This window comes from Scyliorhinus torazame, chromosome 1 (genome assembly GCF_047496885.1).
Source record: "Scyliorhinus torazame isolate Kashiwa2021f chromosome 1, sScyTor2.1, whole genome shotgun sequence".
In the NCBI taxonomy this organism is placed as follows: Eukaryota; Metazoa; Chordata; class Chondrichthyes; order Carcharhiniformes; family Scyliorhinidae; genus Scyliorhinus; species Scyliorhinus torazame.
The window spans coordinates 103,047,635-103,072,529 of NC_092707.1; the positions used below are offsets into that span (position 1 = coordinate 103,047,635).

The following is a 24,895-nucleotide window of genomic DNA, read 5'->3' on the forward strand; positions in this document are numbered from 1 at the left end:
TGTAATGGTTTACTTACCTACTTAATTTCTACAAAATTGGTGCAGACATGATGGGCTGAATGGCTTTTTATGTGTCATGATTCTGTCAAAAGTGGAGCGATTGTGTGGATACTCTGGGCCAAAGCATGGAGAAGGTGTGGGAGTGTCACGAGCAAATTGGGACTTTAATGACAGCACGTGTTCTGTCATGTAATGTAACAGACTAAATTGATGCATGCAAATTATTCAGTGCCGTAAAGGGTTTGAATATCTCAGAGGGCCAAATGGTGGCCACCTCCTAAGTCCTATGGAACAGAGGTTAAGCATAAATTTGGTCTCGGAAGTGGTTATCTATGACCCGAAGGGCAATGAAGTGGTAGAGTTACAAATATAGGTATTTGGCACAATCAAACTGAATTGGTGTATGTGAAAATCATTTTGCATATTCAAGGCTCCATAAACAGCAATGAGCAATGATGCTAATCTGGTGATATTGATTGAGGGAGGAAAGTTGCCTCGGACATTGACTAATTTCAATAATGGACTGGCTCATTATTGGAAAGTGTAAAGTACCTCTGACAATGCAGCACTTATTTTGTATTGCACTTAATGTGTTCCAGTCCTGACATCTGACATTTGGAAAAGTTCTGAAGAGAGAGAGAGATGGAATTGAGAATATGAAGATAAATTCTGCAGTTGGATCCAAAATTGCAGATGTAATGCATGCAATTTCCTGATACGCGCTCCCAGAATACAAGGCTCCATATTGAGAGCTTGAATATTAAAGTGACATAGTTGAATTGAGGTCAGATGGCCCTTTTCTCTTCCTCACTGTTCTTATTACAGAACCAGACAGCAGGATGGAATCATCTTGTCCACTTGGAATTTTGCTTTGATCTGTTTATTTTTTCCTTTTTAGCGACATGTCAATTCATGCATTGGATGTGGATCCAGCAGAGGCTAAAGCTGTTATTGACGAAGCTCTAGAACTCCGTAGAAAGAGACAGGCGTTGGCTATACAAGAAGAGGAGCCAGATCTTCAACTGACACAACCAATATCTCACTTCACGTATGTAATGGTTAACAGGCTGTTTGTGAAATATATATTTGATCTCTTGTGCGCCTAAAAGTGTAGCTATGGCATTGCCCGGACTGGTGGCTGTGTGCAGGAGAAAGGATGTTCATATACACATTCCTTTTACTTTCAAAATAAACAAATAGTCTCTTATTCAACAATTGTGAAGCTGGATAAAATGAGAACAAATCGTACCACTACTTTGTAATGACCTGAACTAATTTAATGCTTGTCTGATGTATTTTGTTGACGTTAGCTCAGGTGTCTGCATCTGAGGTGCTTTGCCATAACTATGGTGTTTTGTGAATGAATTGGGTTGAATTCAGTAAGAGTTTTAGGAAGATGAGGAACTTTTAACAAAAATTGAACATCCCCTTAATCCACTCCTGCATTTGATTTAGGAAAAGCTCTCCCATGAAACACTATTTTAATGTCACAAGCTATGAGGGATGCTATATCCAGCATTTCACTGTGTTGAACATTGTCCTGGTTATATAGTGTAACTTTAGCAATAAGATTCACTGCTGCTATATTGTCTTCCAAGTTGTTCTCGGGACATTGAGCATCCTTCTGACAAAAAGTATACGTTTACATAGTACAGTTACTGATGATTTCTGCTACATTTTCACAGCGCTTGACAAAGTTGACGATATGGTTCTGGATTTGTTGAAAATTCACCAGTAATTTCTCTCTGTCCCATTCTTCAATCCACATCCTTCATGCCTGGGTTTTCCGAGGAAGCTATTTTTAAAAATATAAATTTAGAGTACCCAATTTATTTTTTCCAATTAAGGGGCAATTTAGCGTGGCCAATCCACCTAGCCTGCACATCTTTCGGGTTGTGGGGGCAAAACCCCTGCAAACATGGGGAGAATGTGCGAACTCCACACGGACAGTGACCCAGAGCCGAGATCGAACCTGGGACCTCGGCACCGTGAGGCAGCAATGCTACCCACTGCGCCACCGTGTTGCCCTGGGGATGCTATTTTACTAATCTGATCACATTTTGATAGAGTTCTGTTAGGGCGTACATGAGATCTGTCTGTGTTACATATCGTGTATGAACTCTCCTCTGGACCTGGAGAGCCAGTTATTTATTCCCAAGTTAACAATTACATTCCTTGCTGCAGGGATTATGATCAACCTCTGGCTTCCTGCAGAAACTCTAGGTCAGAATTTTAAAAATTCATTCATGGCATTTGGGCATTGCTAGCTAGGCCAGCACTTCTTTCCTATCTCTAATTTGCCGTGCCACTACCTTTAACCGCTACAGTCCATGTGGTGTTAGGTACACCTACAGTGCTGTTACGGAGGGAGTTCCAGGATTTAGACTCAGTGACACTGAAGGAATAGCAATATAGTTCCAAGTCAGGATGGTGCATGGCTTGGAGGGAAACTTACAGGTAGCAATGCTCCCATGCATATCCTTTTGTAGATAGTAGAGGTCACCGTTGGCAGGTACTATCAAAGGAGCCTGGGCGAATTGCTGCAGTGCATCTTGCAAAGGTACGCACTGCTGTCACTGTGCATTTGTGGTGGAGGCAGTGGATGTTTACAATAATGGATAGGGTGCCAATAAAGCTGACTGTATTGTTTTGGAAAGTGTGGAGCTCCTTGAGTGTTGTAGCTGCACCCATCCAGGCAAGTGGGGAGTATTCCATTACACTCCTTGTGGTCAATGCTAACCCGGAGGATGTTGATGGAGGGGGATTCAACAATGGTTGTAGTGTTCCTATTGTGATGAATGTAGTAGTTTCAGATATATTTTATTATATGTATTTGGCGCAGTAAGGATTAAAAGCCTGGGCTAATGTGTGTATGACTGCTGTTTTAAAAAATCCTGGTCCGCAAGATAGCTATGCTTTTTGTATAGAAAAGCTTGGGCTAATGGATTTTTGTTTGGTTAAGGGGGTTCCCTGAGAGTAGATAGTTGGAGACACTTCGTAAGATGAAGTAACTAATGGGGGGAGCCAGAGTACCAGGCATTTTGGCAAAGAAGCAGAAATTTCAGTTGGTTCCTGGAAGTCAAACCATGAAGTCATTTTCTGAAGACTTCAGCTAGAGATCCTGCATTTTTCTGACAGGATTCAATCTATCTCTTAAACCTGTCTCAAAGATCATCTCTGAAGCAAGCATACCTGGGCCTTTTCGCCATATTTAAATGTGGATGTTGATCCAGAGATGGGTTTATTTGAGTGGGAATATAGATAGCATAAGGGTACTGTTTTCATTGTTGTATGAAGTATTGTTTAAGGTGTAATTGTAAGACATTTTCTTTGTGACACTAGAACTAGTCATTGTGTTATAGTAATAAAGTTTGTTTTAATTTACTACATCCTTATTTTGCATGAAATTACTCCTGGAGCGAGGTATCCTTTCTTCACAGTCTTACAAAATTAAAATAAAATATTAGGGTTTCTGTCCAGTATCCTAGGCACTGTTGGGGTCTGGTCCGGGATCCTAACACCATGCATCTGATTAACACATCCTTCTTTTCCACAATGAGGTAGTCTGTAGTAGATGTTAGGATTAACACTGATTACATCTAAATCTACAGTGCTCTCATGAACGCAAAAGCCTTTGAGCGCACAAGCCTGTGGGCAAATACACTTTCCAATCTGAACCCCAAGTGCATGTTTGTAGATGACTCCTCCGAATACCCCCAGATAATTATCATGTGAACGTTTTTTAAAAACAAATTTTTATGGAATGGCTTCGCTGGCTATGCCAGCATTTGTTTCCCATCCCTAATTGCTCTTGAGAAGGTGGTGGTGAGCTGCATTCTTGAACCGCTGCAGGCCATGTGGTGTAGGTACACACACAATGCCGTTAGGGAGGGAGTTCCAGAAACGACAATATATTTCTAAGTCAGGATGGTAAATGACTTGGAGGGGAACTTCCAAGTGGTGGTGTTCCTAGGTGTCTGCTGCCCTTATCCTTCTAGATGGTAGTGGTCGTGGGTTTGGAAGGTTCTGCCGAATGAACCTTGGTGAGTTCCTGCAGCGCATCTTGCAGATGGTACACACTGCTACTACTGTGCATCGGTGGTGGAAGGAGTGAATGATGTGGAAGGTGTACCAATTAAGCAGGCTACTGAATGGTGCCGAGTTACTTGAATGTTGTTGGAGCTGCATTTATCCAAGCAAGTGGGGAGTATTCCATCACATTTCTGACTTGTGCTTTGTAGATTGTGGACAGGTTTTGGGGATTCGAAAGGTGAGTTCCTTGCTGCAGGATTCCTAACCTCTGATCTCTTCTTGTAGTTCAGGTATTCATATGGCTAGTCCAGTTCAGTTTCTGGGCATTGGTAACTTCCAGGATGTTGATAGTGGGGGATTCCGTGATGGAAATGTCATTGATTGTCATGGGGCAATGGTTTGATTCTCTTGTATTGAGATAGTCACCCCTGGCACTTGTGTGGCAAAATGTTACTTGCCACTTGTCGGCCCAAGCCTGATAATGTCCAGGTCTCGTTGTACTTGCATGTGGGTGATGCTGGACTTTGTGCAATCATCAATGAACAACCCCACTTCTGACCTTGTTGGAAGGAAGGTCATTGATGAAGCAGCTGAAGATGGTTGGGCATAGGACACTATGAGGGGCTTCTGCAGTGATGTCCAGGGACCTTCAACAACCACAACCATCTTCCTTTGTGCTAGGTATGACTCCAACCAGTAGAGAGGTCTCCCCCTGATTCCCATTGACTCCAGTTTTGCGAGGGCTCCTTGATGTCATACTTGATCAAATGCTGCCGTGATGTCAAGGGTAGTCACTCTCACCTCACCTCTGGAGTTCAACTCTTTTGTCCATGTTTGAGCCAAACATGTTTCCAAACATCATCTTCAAAAACATGTTTAAAATCATCTCTTCATAATAACAATGCTTTCCCTTAGCAGTTTGAATTCTGAAATCCAGTCCAGGATTTCCAAATGACACTTCTAAATAAAACATCCGCTTCACAGTGAATCCAGTCCAGGATTTTACACCAACCCCTTTTAGAATTTCTGTGTCTTGATTGCTGTACAGTATGAAGTCTTACAACACCAGGTTAAAGTCCAACAGGTTTGTTTCGATGTCACTAGCTTTCGGAGCGCTGCTCCTTCCTCAGGTGAATGAAGAGGTCTGTTCCAGAAACACATATATAGACAAATTCAAAGATGCCAAACAATGCTAGGAATGCGAGCATTAGCAGGTGATTAAATCTTTACAGATCCAGAGATGGGGTAACCCCAGGTTAAAGAGGTGTGAATTGTCTCAAGCCAGGACAGTTGGTAGGATTTCGCAGGCCAGATGGTGGGGGATGAATGTAATGTGGCATGAATCCCAGGTCCCGGTTGAGGCCGCACTCATGTGTGCGGAACTTGGCTATAAGTTTCTGCTCGGCGATTCTGCGTTGTCGCGGGTCCTGAAGGCCGCCTTGGAGAACGCTTACCCGGAGATCAGAGGCTGAATGCCCTTGACTGCTGAAGTGTTCCCCGACTGGAAGGGAACATTCCTGCCTGGTGATTGTTACAACACCAGGTTAAAGTCCAACAGGTTTGTTTCGATGTCACTAGCTTTCGGAGCGCAGTTTCCGGCAAGGAGCAGCGCTCAGAAAGCTAGTGACATCGAAACAAACCTGTTGGACTTTAACCTGGTGTTGTAAGACTTCGTACTGTGCTCACCCCAGTCCAACGCCGGCATCTCCACATCTTGATTGCTGTAGGAGCTGTACACGATTGCTTTGACTCTCAATTCCCAGACTATTGAAATGACATCAAATGTTTCATCTACCTCAAGTCTGTGGAGCCACTTTAAACCTAGTTACTGCAGTAGCCTCTTTAACTCAGAACGCAATAATAATAATCGCTTATTGTCACAAGGGGCTTTTCACAGTAACTTCATTGAAGCCTACTTGTGACAATAAGAGATTATTATTATTATTAAGTAGGCTTCAATGAAGTTACTGTGAAAAGCCCCTAGTCGCCACATTCCAGCGTCTGTTCGGGGAGGCCGGTACGGGAATTGAACCCGCACTGCTTGCCTTGTTCTCCATTACAAGCCAACTGTTTAGCGCGCTGTGCTAAACCAGCCCTTACTTTGTTTACCCTTCCTTGAATTCTTCTGAATAATACATTGGTTTCTGTTCTCTTAACTTCAAGTCTCTTAAACATTCTTTCTGTTCCCATTCCCTGGTTATCTGGATTATATCTTGTTCCATAGGAAGTTTGCATCTTTGTAACTCTCTTATCCAGCTTCTCCTGGCAGAGTTGAGAGCTGTTCACTCCCCAGTGTCCTGTCTCCAACTGCAATCAAATTCTACGAAACTAAAAATCAAAAGTTTCTCTACCATACCAGACCCCAGTTGCTAAGCAACATTCCAGGCACAGAAACATTAAATTAAACCCACTTAAAACTATACCTTATTTATGATGTTTACCAATTCAAATATAGATATCTTTAAACTACATTTATTTTCTTAACACAATACAAATGGATTCTGTTCCCAAAGTTCCGTTAGTTATGTCTCTTCTTCCTAATGCCATTATTTGTTTTATTTTTTTAAAAATTACAATTAAGGGGCAATTTACCGTGGCCAATCCATCTACCCTGCACATCTTTGGGTTGTGGGGGTGAGACCGATGCAGACATGGGGAGAATGTCCAAACTCCACACAGACAGTGACCTGGGGCTGGGATTGGCCCCGGGCCCTTGGCAGCATGATTCCTAATGCCATTATGTTATCTGAATTGGTGGTTTCCTCTTATTTCCCTATCCTTTCTGATGATGTAATTGTCAGTATTTGCCGGTCCTGTCCTTTGTGTAGCTGCCTTTCAGCTTGTGTAGCTGCCTTTCAGCTATTACTACTACATCTTGTTTCCTGTTGCCTCCATTTCCCAGGATTTATTTTCAATGATGTGTACATTGCTGTTCAGGTCATTTAATGTTTCTTTCATCGCTTCTTTTACTTTATTTTAAACAGTCCTTTCATGCTGTTTAATAACTGTTTCCTGATGCTTTATTTACCCTTGATCCTTAACTTGTTCTGACCTTTACTCTGGTCTCCTACGCCTTTTGTCTTCATATTTGGGTCATCCCACTTTCCTACGTCTTAGTGACAGCATTATTTACACTTCCCGCTGCACTTAAAAATGATACCACGCTGATATGTAATGTTATTTATATGTACAATTGTTTAGAGTTGTCCATGTTTTAGCATGCATCTGCAAATAGCATATGAGCAAAATTATACTGTGAATTAAGCAAATACAAGCAAAAGTTTAAGAGTATTTCATACAAAGTAATTCCGTCCCCCCCTTATCCACATGCTGGTACCTGCTCGGTGCTGACTCTTTATTGAATCGCCAAGGGAACCAAGACACACAACTGTGATCTATCACTGTCAAAACTTGTAAGAACATCTGTGAACTGTACTATTGAAGACTAGTGCTTCAGTTTCTGCCATTTAATATATTGTTTTCTTTTTCTAGGTGGAGATGCCTGGGTGAGAGTTTACTGGCTACATACGTGCACTTGACGTCTACTGAGCCGCCTCATCCCAGCCTCGGTAGGATGATAGACCTTTGCATGTACAGAGATCCTTCCCAACATCTCTTGACGTCACCAATAGGCACACCTGTGAGCGTCATCCAGCCCAATCCCACTACTTCCAGTCCTGCCCCAGTAGTGACAGCGCCAACAATGCCAGCACCAGCTGTGGTTACACCAGCAGCTCCAACTCCTGTTCCAAGTGTGGCAGAAACTTTAGCAATACAAGGTTAGTCTGAGAACCATTATATGTGTGATGTAAAAAATGGGAGACTACAGCAGGTTTTGGTGATGGACATTGTAGCCCTTGAGCCCGTCTAGTTATATATTTTCTGGTAATGAGTGAATTTGTTGCAAAATGTGTTACAGACACCTGGTCAGCTCTCTACAGTGGCTAAGAGACTGGACCAGATGCCATAACCTTTTTAAGTTTTAAGACGGTGGAGAAAGATCGATTTATTCCAGGAGTGATCGTGTATTAAATTCCACTTGCATAGACGGGCAAAGGTGATACTTGTATTTGTGAAGCAATTCTCTGCTGTTCGTGAAGTTCCTTTAGAACCCTTTATGGAAGTCTGTAGTCTGGAGCAGCAGCTTTCATTTTAAAAAAAGTGTTTTTATTGGTTTTCGCATCTTATATTTCACACTTCATAGGGGCGACTTAGTCCCTTGTCCCTCTCGTTCTCTTTGTGTGCCTTCGCCGCCCCTCTCCCCTTTCCTTTTCCTCTTTGTCCTGTGGCTCGTTTGTGTCTATCCCCTTCCCTCCTCCTTACTGGTTGCTGGCTATGAACAGATCTTGGGACAAGTTGATGAATGGCTTCCATGTCCTGTGGGAGCTCTCTTCCGAACCCTGGATGACAAATTTTATTTTATCCAGCCTGAGAAATTTTGCCAGGTCGGCAACCAGCCTGCAGCTTTGGGTGGTGCTGCCGATCGGCAGCCGAGCAGATTCTCTGGCGGGTAGTTTATAGAATTTACAATGCAGAAGGAGGCCATTCGGCCCATCGAGTCTGCACCGGCTCTTGGAAAGAGCACCCTACCCAAGCCCACACCTCCACCTTATCCCCATAACCCAGTAACCCCACCCAACACTAAGGGCAATTTTGGACACTAAGGGCAATTTAGCATGGCCAATCCACCTAACCTGCACATCTTTGGACTGTGGGAGGAAACTGGAGCACCCGGAGGAAACCCACGCAGACACGGGGAGAACGTGCAGACTCCGCACAGACAGTGACCCAAGTCGGGAATCGAACCTGGGACCCTGGAGCTGTGAAGCAATTGTGCTAACCACTATGCTACCGTGCTGCCCACTGATGATCAGGCAGGCAAAGGTAGGGCATTGGCCCCTGTCTGCATGAGGATTTTTGATTAATCTGAAACCCCAAAGACCACCACCTTTCGTCTTGGCTCCACCCTCACTCCCACAACCCTGGATATTGCCTCAAAGAAGAGCATCCAGTACCTGACCAGTCTCGGGCAAGCACAGAACAGGTGGGTGTGGTTGGTCGGGCCTCCCTAGCACTATTCACACTTGTCCTCCATCTCTCGAAGGAACATTCATTCGGGTTCTGGGTTAGATGTGCTCTGTGCTTTACCTTTAGCTGTGTTAGGCTCAGCCTTGCGCATGTGGAGGTGAAGTTCGCCCTGTGTAGCGCTTCGATCCAGAGTCCTCCCCCTATCTTTTGACTTCCCCACTAGATTTGTCAGGTTTCATTTGTGGATCCGCGTCCAATCGTGGATCCCCGGGTGGTGGAATTTGATCTGGGCTTGCTTGAACAGTAGTCCCCCCCCAGCTCTGTCCCTCCCCCCTGTGGGTATACAGGGAAGATTTCACTCTTGCTCAGGTTAAGCTTGTTACCTGAGAAGGCTCCACTCTCCTTTAGGAGTTTTATTATCCTTTCCATGCTCGTCCAGGGATTTGAGATGAGGAGGAGCAGGTTATCTGTGTAGAGTGAAACTCTATGCTCTCTGTCCTCCCTTTGATACCTCTCCACTCCTTTGCCGTTCGGAGGCCATCGATTCTGGCTCGATGGCCAGAGCAAACAGCAGCAGAAGTGTTTAGAGCTGGTGGTGTTTGTCCGTACGCTCGCCTTGGGAGTGTTGTGCAGTAGTTTCACCAGGAGGTGAACCTGGCCCGAACCCAGTACTGCTATGAGGTACTTCCATTTGGGGCAGCATGGTAGCACAGTGGTTAGCACCGTTGCTTCACAGCTCCAGGGTCCCAGGTTCGATTCCCGGCTTGGGTCACTGTCTGTGCAGAACCTACATGCTCTCCCCATGTCTGCGTGTGTTTCTTCCGGATGCTCCGGTTTCCTCCCACAGTCCAAAGATGTGCAGATTAGGTGGATTAGCCATGCTAAATTGCCCTTAGTGTCCAAAAAGAAATGTTGGGTGGGGATACTGGGTTATGGGGATAGGGTGGAGGTATGGGCTTGGGTAGGGTGCTCTTTCCAAAGGCTGGTGCAGACACGATGGGCCAAATGGCCTCCTTCTACACTAAATTCTATGACTCTCTCAAAGGCCTTTTCTGCATCGAAGGAGATGATCACTTCTGGTGGCCTCTCCCTGGATGGGATCATCATCACGGTCAGCATGTGCCTGATGTTCGATGTTAGTTGCCTGCCGTTGATGAAGCCCATCTGGTCCTCCGCGACTACTTCTTTTTTTTTTTATTAAATATTTTATTGAAAATTTTTGGTCAACCAACACAGTACATTGTGCATCCTTTACACAATATTATAACAACACAAATACCAATGACCTATTTTATAAACAAAAAATGAATAAATAATAAATAATAAAAATGAAAACTAGCCCTAATTGGCAACTGCCTTGTCACAAGTAACACTCTCCAAAAATATAATTTAACAGTCCAATATATAATTATCTGTAGCAACGACCTATACATATTATACAGTATATATTAACAACCCTGAGAGTCCTTCTGGTTCCTCCCCCCCCCCCCCCCCCCTCCCCCGATCCTGGGCTGCTGCTGCTGCCTTCTTTTTCCCATTCCGTCCGCTCTAGCTTTATAAACCCCGCCATGTCATTTATCCAGGTCTCCACCCCCGGGGGCTTGGCTTCTTTCCACATTAGCAATATCCTGCGCCGGGCTACTAGGGACGCAAAGGCCAAAACATCGGCCTCTCTCGCCTCCTGCACTCCCGGCTCTTGTGCAACCCCAAATATAGCCAACCCCCAGCTTGGTTCGACCCGGACTCCTACTACTTTTGAAAGCACCTTTGTCACCCCCATCCAAAACCTCTGTAGTGCCGGGCATGACCAAAACATATGGGTATGATTCGCTGGGCTTCTCGAGCACCTCGCACACCTATCCTCCACCCCAAAAAATTTACTGAGCCGTGCTCCAGTCATATGTGCCCTGTGTAATACCTTAAACTGAATCAGGCTTAGCCTGGCACACGAGGACGACGAGTTTACCCTGCTTAGGGCATCTGCCCACAGCCCCTTCTCGATCTCCTCCCCCAGCTCTTCTTCCCATTTCCCTTTTAGTTCATCTACCATAGTCTCCCCTTCGTCCCACATTTCCCTATATATATCTGACACCTTACCATCCCCCACCCATGTCTTTGAGATCACTCTGTCCTGCACCTCTTGTGTCGGGAGCTGCGGGAATTCCCTCACCTGTTGCCTCGCAAAAGCCCTCAGTTGCATATACCTGAATGCATTCCCTTGGGGCAACCCATATTTCTCGGTCAGCGCTCCCAGACTCGCGAACTTCCCATCCACAAACAGATCTTTCAGTTGCGTTATTCCTGCTCTTTGCCACATTCCATATCCCCCATCCATTCCCCCCGGGGCAAACCTATGGTTGTTTCTTATCGGGGACCCCCCCAAGGCTCCAGTCTTTCCCCTATGCCGTCTCCACTGTCCCCAAATCTTCAGTGTAGCCACCACCACCGGGCTTGTGGTGTAGTTCCTCGGTGAGAACGGCAATGGGACTGTCACCATAGCCTGTAGGCTAGTCCCCCTACAGGACGCCCTCTCTAATCTCTTCCACGCCGCTCCCTCCTCCTCTCCCATCCACTTACTCACCATTGAAATATTAGCGGCCCAATAATACTCACTTAGGCTCGGTAGTGCCAGCCCCCCTCTATCCCTGCTACGCTGTAAGAATCCCTTCCTCACACTCGGGGTCTTCCCGGCCCACACAAAACCCATGATGCTCTTTTCAATCCTTTTAAAAAAAGCCTTCGTGATCACCACCGGGAGGCACTGAAACACAAAGAGGAATCTCGGGAGGACCACCATCTTAACCGCCTGCACCCTCCCTGCCATTGACAGGGATACCATATCCCATCTCTTGAAATCCTCCTCCATCTGTTCCACCAACCGCGTTAAATTTAACCTATGCAATGTGCCCCAATTCTTAGCTATCTGGATCCCCAGGTAACGAAAGTCCCTTGTTACCTTCCTCAACGGTAGGTCCTCTATTTCTCTACTCTGCTCCCCTGGATGCACCACAAACAACTCACTTTTCCCCATGTTCAATTTATACCCTGAAAAATCCCCAAACTCCCCAAGTATCCGCATTATTTCTGGCATCCCCTCCGCCGGGTCTGCCACATATAGTAGCAAATCGTCCGCATACAAAGATACCCGGTGTTCTTCTCCTCCCCTAAGTACTCCCCTCCACTTCTTGGAACCCCTCAACGCTATCGCCAGGGGCTCAATCGCCAGTGCAAACAATAATGGGGACAGAGGGCATCCCTGCCTTGTCCCTCTATGGAGCCGAAAATATGCAGATCCCCGTCCATTCGTGACCACGCTCGCCACTGGGGCCCTATACAACAGCTGCACCCATCTAACATACCCCTCTCCAAAACCAAATCTCCTCAACACCTCCCACAAATAATCCCACTCCACTCTATCAAATGCTTTCTCGGCATCCATCGCCACTACTATCTCCGTTTCTCCCTCTGGTGGGGCCATCATCATTACCCCTAACAACCTCCGTATATTCGTGTTCAGCTGTCTCCCCTTCACAAACCCAGTTTGGTCCTCGTGGACCACCCCCGGGACACATTCCTCCATTCTCATTGCCATTACCTTGGCCAGGACCTTGGCATCTACATTTAGGAGGGAAATAGGTCTATAGGACCCGCATTGTAGCGGGTCCTTTTCCTTCATTAAGAGAAGCGATATCGTTGCTTCAGACATAGTCGGGGGCAGTTGTCCCCTTTCCTTTGCCTCATTAAAGGTCCTCGTCAGTACCGGGGCGAGCAAGTCCACATATTTTCTATAGAATTCGACTGGGAATCCATCCGGTCCCGGGGCCTTTCCCGCCTGCATGCTCTTAATTCCTTTCACCACTTCTTCTACCTCGATCTGTGCTCCCAGTCCCACCCTTTCCTGCTCTTCCACCTTGGGAAATTCCAGCCGATCCAAGAAGCCCATCATTCTCTCCCTCCCATCCGGGGGTTGAGCTTCATATAATTTTTTATAAAATGTCTTGAACACTCCATTCACTCTCTCCGCTCCCCGCTCCATCTCTCCTTCCTCATCCCTCACTCCCCCTATTTCCCTCGCTGCTCCCCTTTTCCTCAATTGGTGTGCCAGCAACCTGCTCGCCTTCTCCCCATATTCGTACTGTACACCCTGTGCCTTCCTCCATTGTGCCTCTGCAGTGCCTGTAGTCAGCAAGTCAAATTCTACATGTAGCCTTTGCCTTTCCCTGTACAGTCCCTCCTCCGGTGCTTCCGCATATTGTCTGTCCACCCTCAAAAGTTCTTGCAGCAACCGCTCCCGTTCCTTACTCTCCTGCTTCCCTTTATGTGCCCTTATTGATATCAGCTCCCCTCTAACCACCGCCTTCAACGCCTCCCAGACCACTCCCACCTGGACCTCCCCATTATCATTGAGTTCCAAGTACTTTTCAATGCACCCCCTCACCCTTAGACACACCCCCTCATCTGCCATTAGTCCCATGTCCATTCTCCAGGGTGGGCGCCCTCCTGTTTCCTCCCCTATCTCCAAGTCCGCCCAGTGTGGAGCGTGATCCGAAATGGCAATAGCCGTATACTCCGTTTCCCTCACCTTCGGGATCAATGCCCGACCCAGCACAAAAAAGTCTATTCGCGAGTAGACTTTATGGACATAGGAGAAAAACGAGAACTCCTTACTCCTAGGTCTGCTAAATCTCCACGGGTCAACACCTCCCATCTGCTCCATAAAATCTTTAAGCACCTTGGCTGCTGCCGGCCTCCTTCCAGTCCTGGACTTCGACCTATCCAGCCCTGGTTCCAACACCGTATTAAAATCTCCCCCCATTATCAGCTTTCCCATCTCTAGGTCCGGAATGCGTCCTAGCATCCGCCTCATAAAATTGGCATCATCCCAGTTCGGGGCATATACGTTTACCAAAACCACCGTCTCCCCCTGTAGTTTGCCACTCACCATCACGTATCTGCCCCCGTTATCCGCCACTATAGTCTTTGCCTCGAACATTACCCGCTTCCCCACTAATATAGCCACCCCCCTGTTTTTCGCATCTAGCCTCGAATGGAACACCTGCCCCACCCATCCTTTGCGTAGCCTAACCTGGTCTATCAGTTTCAGGTGCGTTTCCTGTAACATAACCACATCTGCCTTAAGTTTCTTAAGGTGTGCGAGTACCCGTGCCCTCTTTATCGGCCCGTTCAGCCCTCTCACGTTCCACGTGATCAGCCGAGTTGGGGGGCTTCCTACCCCCCCCCTTGTCGATTAGCCATCACCTTTTTCCAGCTCCTCACCCAGTTCCCACACAGCTGTATCTCCCCCAGGCGGTGCCCCCCCGCCCATCCTCTCCCATACCAGCTCCCCCCTCTCCCCAGCAGCAGCAACCCAGTAATTCCCCCCTCCCACCCCCCCCGCTAGATCCCCCGCTAGCGTAATTACTCCCCCATGTTGCTCCCAGAAGTCAGCAAACTCTGGCTGACCTCGGCTTCCCCACGTGACCTCGGCTCGCACCGTGCGACGCCCCCTCCTTCATGCTTCTCTATTCCCGCCATGATTATCATAGCGCGGGAACCAAGCCCGCGCTTCTCCCTTGGCCCCGCCCCCAATGGCCAACGCCCCATCTCCTCCACCTCCCCTCCTCCCCCCATCACCACCTGTGGGAGAGAGAAAAGTTACCACATCGCAGGATTAGTACATAAAACCCCTCTTTGCCCCCCACATTCGCCCCACCACTTTGTTCGAACGTTCTTTTTAATAACCCGCTCATTCCAGTTTTTCTTCCACAATAAAAGTCCACGCTTCATCCGCCGTCTCAAAGTAGTGGTGCCTCCCTCGATATGTGACCCACAGTCTTGCCGGTTGCAGCATTCCAAATTTTATCTTCTTTTTATGAAGCACCGCCTTGGCCCGATTAAAGCTCGCCCTCCTTCTCGCCACCTCCGCACTCCAGTCTTGATAAACGCGGATCACCGCGTTCTCCCATTTACTGCTCCGAGTTTTCTTCGCCCATCTAAGGACCATTTCTCTATCCTTAAAACGGAGGAATCTCACCACTATGGCTCTGGGAATTTCTCCTGCTCTCGGTCCTCGCGCCATCACTCGGTATGCTCCCTCCACCTCCAACGGACCCGCCGGGGCCTCCGCTCCCATTAACGAGTGCAGCATCGTGCTCACATATGTCCCGACGTCCGCTCCCTCCACACCTTCAGGAAGACCAAGAATCCTCAGGTTGTTCCTCCTTGCGTTGTTTTCCAGTGCCTCCAACCTTTCCACACATCGTTTCTGATGTGCCTCCTGCGTCTCCGTCTTCACCACCAGGCCCTGTATATCGTCCTCATTCTCGGCTGCCTTTGCCTTCACGACCCAAAGCTCCCGCTCCTGGGTCTTTTGTTCCTCCTTTAGCCCTTCGATCGCCTGTAGTATCGGGGCCATCAGCTCTTTCTTCATTTCCTTTTTGATCTCTTCCACACAGCATTTCAAGAACTCTTGTTGTTCAGGGCCCCATGTTAAACTGCCACCTTCCGACGCCATCTTGGTTTTTGCTTGCCTTCCTTGCCGCTGTTCTAAAGGATCCACTGCAATCTGGCCACTCTCTCCTCCTTTTTCCATCCGTATCCAGGGGGGATTCCCTTCTGGTTGACCGCACAGTGTTTTTAGCCGTCAAAATTGCCGTTGGGGCTCCTATCAAGAGCCCAAAAGTCCGTTTCACAGGGAGCTGCCGAAACGTGCGACTCAGCTGGTCATCGCCGCACCCGGAAGTCCTCCGCGACTACTTCTGGCACGCAGCTCTCCAACCGCCTTCCCAGGATCTTTGTGTCTACGATAAGTAGTAGGACCCGCACTCAGTCGGGTCTTTGTCCTTTTTGGGTATCAGCGATGTTGAGGCTTGTGCCACTGTTTGTGGCAGGGCGCCCCTTACTAGTGAGTCTGCGAACATCTCCCGCAGGTGTGGGGCCAATGCTGGTGAGAATTCTTTATAAAAGTCTGCTGGAATTCATCTGGCCCCGATGCCTTCCCCACCTGCATGGAGTTGATGCTCTCCATGACTTCCACCAGTTTAAAAAAATATATATTTTTATTATAGCTTACATTTTTACACGGGGTGGGTGGGTGGAGGGGGGTGGTGTTCAGAGCTTTGCAGCCTGCAGTAGAAGGTTGTGAAGGTTTTTTGGCATGGCATCAGCTATGAGGAGCGGTTGAATAAACTCGGTTTGTTCTCACTGGAACGACGGAGGTTGAGGGGCGACCTGATAGAGGTCTACAAAATTATGAGGGGCATAGGCAGAGTGGATAGTCAGAGCCTTTTCCCCAGGGTAGAGGGGTCAATTACTAGGGGGCATAGGTTTAAGGTGAGAGGGGCAAGGTTTAGAGTAGATGTACGAGGCAAGTTTTTTTACACAGAGGGTAGTGGGTGCCTGGAACTCGCTGCCGGAGGAGGTGGTGGAAGCAGGGACGATAGTGACATTTAAGGGGCATCTTGACAATACATGAATAGGATGGGAATAGAGGGATACGGACCCAGGAAGAGTAGAAGATTGTAGTTTAGTCGGGCAGCATGGTCGGCACGGGCTTGGAGGGCCGAAGGGCCTGTTCCTGTGCTGTACATTTAGAACATAGAACATTACAGCGCAGTACAGGCCCTTCAGCCCTCGATGTTGCGCCGACCTGTGAAACCAGTCTAAAGCCCATCTACACTATTCCTTTATCGTATATATCGATCTCCAAAGCTCACCTTTGTGTTAAATTCCAGCGGACACTTTATCCACCAGTCAATCAATATAGTTTTGAAGGTTATAGCTAAACTCTACACTGTCCATCACTGAATCCCTAAACCCCTCCCAATCTCTGTAACCTCCTCCAGCCCCTACAACCCTCCCTATCGCTGTAACCTCCTCCAGCCCCTACAACCCTTCCTAAGTCTGTAACCTCCTCCAGCCCTACAATCCTCCCTATCTCTGTAACCTCCTCCAGCCCCTACAACTCTCCCTATCTCTGTAACCCCCTCCAGTCCCTACAACCCTCCCTATCTCTGTAACCTCCTCCAGCACCTACATCCCTCCCTATCTCTGTACCCTCCTCCATTCTTTGTTCTTTGTTATTGCAGGTCTTTTTAAAAAAAAGCTGAAATCAAATTTTCAAAAGGCTATGGTGGGATTTGAACTAACGTTCTCTGAATGATTAACCCTGCCTTTGGATTACTAGTCCACCATGATACCTTGCCCTTTATAAGATGTTCCTAGATCCTTTAAAAGGGGTTTTCTGATGAGCTTGCTGTCAGAACGAGACATGTTAAATGTGGCAAAGCGGTTCTTGTGACATGTACATATGTACTGAAGTACTTGCAGTGTTGTTTTTGCAAATCATTTACTATCCTTTTTTGTTAAATTAACTATGTTTAAAGCAGAAGCTTCAATCATTGACAAGGCTAAGAAAGGTTCCAAGAGGAAGCGAATAGCAGATGAGGCAGGAGAGCCAGCGAAGCGACGCTCGGCTCGAGTGAGAAACACCAAGTGCAAGAAAGAAGAGAAGATTGATTTTCAGGAGTTGTTGATCAAGTTTCTGCCCTCCAGGTTCAGTAAATTTTTACCAATCAGATGCAATTAGTGGCCAATGCTGTATTAACAGAGTAGAGACTGTCCCTAAGCAAACTGTCTCAGGGTCACGCTGTACTACAAAAAAGATCTGTTCCTGTATGTACCCATATATCAAGTTCCTAATCTTGTGATTTCCTGATTGAAGGAAATAAAAGCTTAGTTAATATTATGGGCGGCACGGTAACACAGTGGTTAGCATTGTTGCTTCACAGCGCCAGGGACCCTGGTTTGATTTCCTGCTTGGGTCACTGTCTGTGCGGAGTTTGTACGTTCTCCCCGTGTCTGCGTGGGTTTCCTCTGGGTGTTCCGGTTTTCTCCCACAAGTCCCGAAAGACGTACTTGTTAGGTGAATTGGACATTCTGAATTCTCCCTCAGTGTATTTGAACAGGCGCAGAGTGTAATGACTAGGGGCTTTTCACAGTAACTTCATTGCAGTGTTAATATAAGTCTATTTGTGACACTAATAAAGATTATTATTATGTGTTTGATAACATGGCAGTGCCGTATGACTGGCGAGTATGGTGCTTGGTGAAGTTTAAAATTGGAGTGATAACAATTGTTTATGGTTACTGCAGATGTCCATTAAGTTTGTCCAGATTTCTCCTTCGGAGAGTGTAACTGTAAAGATATATCTCAATTATGTTCCCTGTTCCTGGCTTGTTATCAATAACTGGGTGAAACGTTCAGTTCCCCTTCTCGAAGGACATTGAATCTGACTATGGCTGCTGGTCCAAAACTCAACCAGGATTGAAAAGTTACAAAAAGGAAAGGAACCAATAAAACTGCCAAATATCTTAACTGTCTGTCATGCTGGCCAACAAGCCAATCCTGAATAAGACTTAAGGGGCGGCATGGTGGCGCAGTGGTTAGCACTGCTGCCTCATAGCCCCAAGGATTGGCATTATATCCTGGCCCGGGTCACTGTCCGTACGAGTTTGCACATTCTCCCCATGTCTGCGTGGGTCTCAACCCCACAACCCAAAAAGATGTGCAGAGTAGGTGGATTGGCCACGCTAAATTGCTCCTTAATTGGAGAAAAAAAGAATTGGATACTCTAAAATTTTTTAAAAATGAATATGACTTCAACAAAAACGAAAATTGTTTAGTGGGATGGAGAACTTGCAGAGAAAAGCAGTGTGCCTGGAAAATTCTAAATATTTCCAGGTTCCTGTTTAAATGGATACCAGCCTGGCACTGCCAAGGTGCCCAGGTGGCACTACCAGCTGGCACAAGACTGCCAAGGTGCCAGGTTGGCACTGACAAGGTGCCAAACTGGCATTTTTTGCATGCGCGTGTGATCAGGCTGGTGCATTCGTGCTGGACGGGGAGGTCAGGGATTGTTTCGGGGCTTGGAGATCAGGACGCATTTACAATGGGGAGATTCGAAAACAGAAAACGGGGCTATGTGTGGCCTTGGCCACGTGTTTCCTGTTCAGGCCCCTTATTCTACACGAGTTGTGTTGAATAGCCATGTGTTTACAGCAGTTCGAGCTCTGGGAAACACCTGGCTAAACATGCTCGCTTGTTCCCTTTTGGGGCCCTGAATCTCGCCCTCCCTTCCATCCCACTGCATTCTGTGAAAATAATATGTTCCAGTTGGTGAGATAAATTAAGGAAGTAAAGCGGGTTTTTATGTCTGTTTGGTAGCTACATTGCTCTTATGATTGATTACCCAGTTTGATTGCTACGTTCATAAACTCTTTACTTTCATAATGTTTTTCTCCAGTCACCAACAAGCAGCTTTGCACTAGATTGTAAAGCCACTGTGTGAATGATATCTGTTGCATTGAGATGATAGACACGTAGAAAAACACAGGTCATCACTCCATTTAATTGCCTTCCTGCTGTCCTAGCAATTGTAACTGATGATGTGGTTCTCTAAGATGCTTATCCAATTTAAGCTACTTACCCCATTCCACCCATCCCTTGCCTATTCCACCAGCCACCTAATCCGTGAATTAATACAATTTTGAATCCCACCTTAATCTACCTCTTTCGGCTTATACACATGATGGCTTGTTCTGATCTTCTGTTACAAATCGAATAACTGTGACTGATCCGCTGCACGGATCATAGAATACCTACAGTGCAGAAGGAGGCCATTCAGCCCATCAAGTCTGCACCAACACTCTGAAAGAGCACTCTACCCAGTCCCACTCCTCTGCCCGATTCCCGTAACCCCACCTAACCATTGGACACTAAGGGGCAATTTAGCATGGCCAATCCACCTAAACTGCACATCTTTGGACTGTGGGTGGAAACTGGATGGTGTCCCCGGAAGAAACCCACGCACACACGGTGAGAATGTGCAGACTCCACACATAAAGTCATCAAGATCAGAATCAAACCTGGGTCCCTGACGTTGTGAGGCAACAGTGTTAGCCACCATGCCGCTCCATCCCTGCATTGCTTTACTTTGAATACCGTAGTCATATCAACAATGGTTATATTCCCTCCAAGAACTTTCATTGTGTTGTAATGTTTACTTTTCCTGTCTTCAGCAGTTCCAAATTACAAAATTGGGAATTTTGTTTCCTGTTTAAATGAAGCCTGCATGCAAGCAGTCCATGATGTGTCACATCCACTTTCAATGTCCGTAAAATGTTTCACTTGATTAAAGTTAGCTGTGGTCAATATTTTCTGAGATCTGGTCTGTGCCTAACGTTGGAAAGCTGTACTGCTGCTGTATTAAGGTAGTCAATTCGTACTAACTTTCCACTCTCACATTAGGCTGAAAAGGGTTGATCTGGAGGACGAAGATGATACTTTTGGCACCTTTGAAGTTCAGACAGAGCTGAAAAAAGAAAGTCAGCAACTAATGGGCCCTTATCGAATACAATTTGATCCTTCAACGTTCATGGAATTAGGTAGGTTTATAGAGCAGGGTTCCTTATAAATCTCTTCTGGATGGGAGCCTCAAGTTCTTTATATCGCTATTAGCTGGAAGCCACTTGTCAGATGCTTTGCCCCATTAGCCCCAGGATGTCTGAATGGCTGATCACTGATTGACTTGCTGTTATGCGAGATGGCTTAGTGAGCTTCTTAGATTAAGTAAGCTTGGGAGTGTGATGTTTTTGCCTCTATTTTATGATTGCTGCTATTGATATCTGGCATTTGGAGCAGCAATTCAACTAGAAACCAAGACGCAGCGAGTGCTGTGAATGACCATGTAAAGTGCAAACATTTACAAAAAGTGTTTTCTTGTGAGGTGTCTTACATCATTTATATCCAAATGTTAGACTTCTACAATTGTGAAAATATTGCAGCTCCTGCTTTTCATGGCCAGCATTCATATATAATTCATGTATTTGTTCAGCCAACTTTTGTTGATCCTTACATTTCTCAAGTAGCAAGAACTTTGTTAAGTTTTTAAACATTTGTTTACGTTTTCAAAACTGATCAAAGTAGTAAATCCTCATCTCCATCTTAAAAGGAATATCCCAATTATTTTAATTGTGCCCCCAAGGAAACATCCTCTTTACCCTGCAAAGACCCTTCAGAATATTGTAAGTTTCAATAAGATCACATCTCATTCTTCTAAACTTTAATGGGTATAGGCTCAGCCTGCTCAACCATTCCTCACATGACCACCCCTTCATCTCAGAAATCAACCTAGTGAACCTTCTGTGAACTGTTTTGAATGCAAGTATATCCTTAGGGGCTGGTTTAGCACAGTGGGCTAAACAGCTGGCTTGTAATGCAGAACAAGGCAGCAGTGCGGGTTCAATGGCCTCCCCGAACAGGCACCAGAATGTGGTGACTAGGGGCTTTTCACAGTTCAACTTCATTGAAGCCTACTTGTGACAATAAGCGATTATTATTATTACTGTTATTATTATCCTTCTTTAAGAAGACCTAAACTGTACACAGTACTCCAGGTGCTGCCTCATCAGTGCTCTGTACAGTTGTAACAAGACTTCCCTACTTTTGTCTTACTCCACTCCCCTTACAATAGAGGCCCACATTCCATTTACCTTCCTAATTACATTTTGTAACGTCTTGTGATTCATATACAAGGATACCCAGATCCCTCTGTATTGCAGCATTCCGCAGACTTTCTCCATTTATATAATCTGCTTTTCTATCTTCCTGCATAATTCAGAGTTTCATGTCATTTGTGAACTTTGCAGTTATGCCCTGTTTAATATACCCAATATATCTCAGCAGTAATCCTCCAGGAGCACCTCACTGTATACTTCCCTCTAGTCTGCAAAACAACTCTTCGCCATTATTTTCTGCTTTTTGTCCTGTAGCCAATTTTGTATCCATGCTGTCTCTTCAATTCCATGTGTTTTAATTTTACTAACAAGTCAATTGCAAGGATATGATAATTTGTCAGACACCTTTTGAAAGCCCATGTAATCAAACTTTCCTCATTACTTCTCTCTGTTACTTCAGCAAATTATTTTAATCAAGTTAGTCAAATGCAATTTGCCTGTAACAAAACTGTGCTGACTTTAATTTATTAACTCATTATTTTCCAAATGCCAACTAATTTTTGCTGCTGTTGTTTTTTTAACAATTTCACCACCACCACCAGTATTGGACGAAGTGGCATGTAGTTGCTGGATTTATCCCTGCCTTTTTTTAAAAACAGAGGTGTGACATCTGTAATCCTCCAATCTTTTGGTTTCACACCCATGTCCCAGAAAATTGGAAGATTGTGACCAGAGCCTCCTCAATTTCTGCCCTTTCCTCAGTAAACTATGATAGATTGCATCCAGACTGGGTGACTTTTCGACTTTAGTACAGGCAACCTTTTAAGTACATCTTTATTTGTATCCTCTCCAATATCACTATTGCCACCACCTTTTACTGTTAAATTGGCAGCAACTTCTTTTGGGGAAGACAGTTGCAAAGTACCCCGTTAGTATCTTAGCCATCCCCAAGATCTCCTTTTTGATCCCTAATTGGCTTCACCCTTCCTGTGACTACCCTTTTATGATTTGTGTTTATAAAAGAGCTTTGCGGTTTCCCTTTTATGTTAACCCGCATCTTAGTTGGTCTGCGGAGCAGTATGAGATGTTTTCATGATTCTTTTGAAAGAAGTTAAACTTTTGTATTCAGAGTCCTTTTAAACATATCTTAGTTTTCAGTAATTGCTTGAAGCTAATATTTATTGCCGTTAATTTTTAAGATCTGAAAAATAACAAAGCACTGAAGGCTATGTGTGTGTGTGTGATGTAATTTGGAATGAGGTGGACCATACTTAATGCTAGGTAGTGCATTATGTTTCAGTGGATTTTATGAATGATTAATGTTTATTTTTATACAAACAGAAAAACAAGATGTTCACAAGTTTTTGCTGAACAATCTGAAGAATGGTGGTATATTAGATTTGATGCTGAAATATTTAAAGGCACTTGGTCAGAAATTCTTGGCAAAGTGGCCAACTGGGCTGGCAGAGGTAGTCCTTTCAATCTACAACAGCTGGAGAAAGCACTGCAGTAGCCTACCTAATCCTATCCTGAGAGAGTGCAGCAACCAGCACATCAAGGTACTGCCATAAAACAAAGTTATTTTTAATAGCCGTAGGTTTTTGTCATTTGTCTTTTGTTTTTTTGAAACAACACTCCCTGAATTTTCTCCCTGCATTTTCTGAGCGCTCAAGACTTTTGCTAAGTATAGCTCCACAGGTGCCAGCACCTATATGATAGTTCATATGTTTTAAGTAAGATGCAGTTTCACCCACTAGGTTGGAATGCTTTTTGATGTGTAATCTGATTGGTCTAACCTATGGACAATCTTCAAGATTTATATTGATCAAAGAAGGAAATTGTTCTTCGGGATATAATCAGCCTAGAGTATAAACATCAATATTCGATTGGATGATTGTGGCAACCACAGCCAAGTGTGATCTGTTCTTTTTTAAAAATAATATTTTACTGAGGTATTTGAAAATTTTTATAACAGTAACATAAACAATGACATCAACATGGTAAAATAAACATTTCCCCTCGAAGTCCAATCTTCACGCACCTCAATCATACCCCAAAGAACTTACTCATCCTAGCTGCTGTTATGTGTGCCCGGTGGACTACCTTAAATTGTATCAGGCTAAGCCTGGTGCATGATGAGGAGGTATTAACCCTGCTTAGGGCATCTGCCCATAGACCCGCCTCAATCTCACTTCCGAGCTCGTCCTCCCACTTACCCTTAAGCTCCTCCACCGGGGTTTCCTTCGCATCCCAAAACTCCTGGTAAATATCCGATACCTTCCCCCATACCCACCCAGGTACTGGAAACTACTCTATCTTGTATCCTCTGGGGCGGCAGCAGCGGAAAGGCGGCACCTGTTTTCTTAGGAAGTCTCGCACCTGCAAATACCTAAAACCATTCCCTGCTGGCAATTTAAATTTATCTTCCAAAGCTTTCAAGCTGGGAAAGCTCCCATCTATAAATAGATCCCCCCATCCTTCTAATTCCTGCCCTCTGCCAACTCCGGAATCCGCCATCTAGCCTGCCTGGTGCAAACCTATAGTTATTATAAATCGGGGTCCAAATCGATGCTTCCTCCACTCTCTTATATCTCCTCCATTGCCCCCAGATCCTCAGAGCCGCCACTACCACCGGACTTGTGGAGTATCAGGCCAGCGAGAACGGCAGAGGTGCCGTTACCAGTGCTCCCAAACTGGTGTCTTTACATGACGCCGCCTCCATCCGCTCCCCTGACGACCCCTCCCCCACTACCCACTTCCTAATCATGGCTATATTAGCTGCCCAGTAGTAATTTCAGAAGTTCGGCAGCGACAACCCACCCTCCCCCAGACTGCGCTACAGCAACACTTTCTTCACTCGCGGGGTTTTACCCGCCCACACAAAGTCCAAAATAATCTTATTCACCCGCTTGAAAAAGGCCTTAGGGATGAAGATGGGGAGGCACTGAAAGACGAACAGAAATCTGGGGTGGACCGACATTTTCATAGTCTGTACCCTCCCCGCCAGTGATAGCGGGAACATGTCCCATCTCTTAAAGTCCCCTTCCATTTGTTCTACCAACCGGGATAGGTTTAACTTGTGCAGTGCCTCCCATTCCCGGGCCACCTGGATTCCCAGATATCGAAAGCTCTTCCCTACCATTCTAAGCGGCAGCTCTCCCAGTCTCTTCTCCTGTCCTCTTGCCTGGATCGCAATCATCTCGCTTTTCCCCATGTTCAATTTATACCCCGAAAAATTGCCAAATTCCCCCAAGATTTGCATTACTTCCCCCATCCCCTCCCAACGGGTCCGAAATATACAAGAGCAGGTCACCTGCGT

General features: G+C 45.8%; 1 protein-coding gene across 5 annotated transcripts in view; it reads left to right on the forward strand.

Annotated features, from left to right (window-relative positions):
- cabin1 (calcineurin binding protein 1) overlaps positions 1–24,895 on the forward strand; it is an 807,975-nt gene that overhangs the window by 52,954 nt on the left and 730,126 nt on the right. For 4 of the 5 annotated variants that reach the window (XM_072499122.1, XM_072499139.1, XM_072499102.1 and 1 more), the window contains exons 7-11: positions 899–1,048; positions 7,525–7,811; positions 17,445–17,613; positions 20,369–20,505; positions 22,918–23,135. In XM_072499122.1, the coding sequence (XP_072355223.1) occupies positions 899–1,048; positions 7,525–7,811; positions 17,445–17,613; positions 20,369–20,505; positions 22,918–23,135 (961 nt within the window). The remainder of the gene's footprint in view (positions 1–898; positions 1,049–7,524; positions 7,812–17,444; positions 17,614–20,368; positions 20,506–22,917; positions 23,136–24,895) is intronic. The other variant, XM_072499112.1, reaches the window with a different exon arrangement.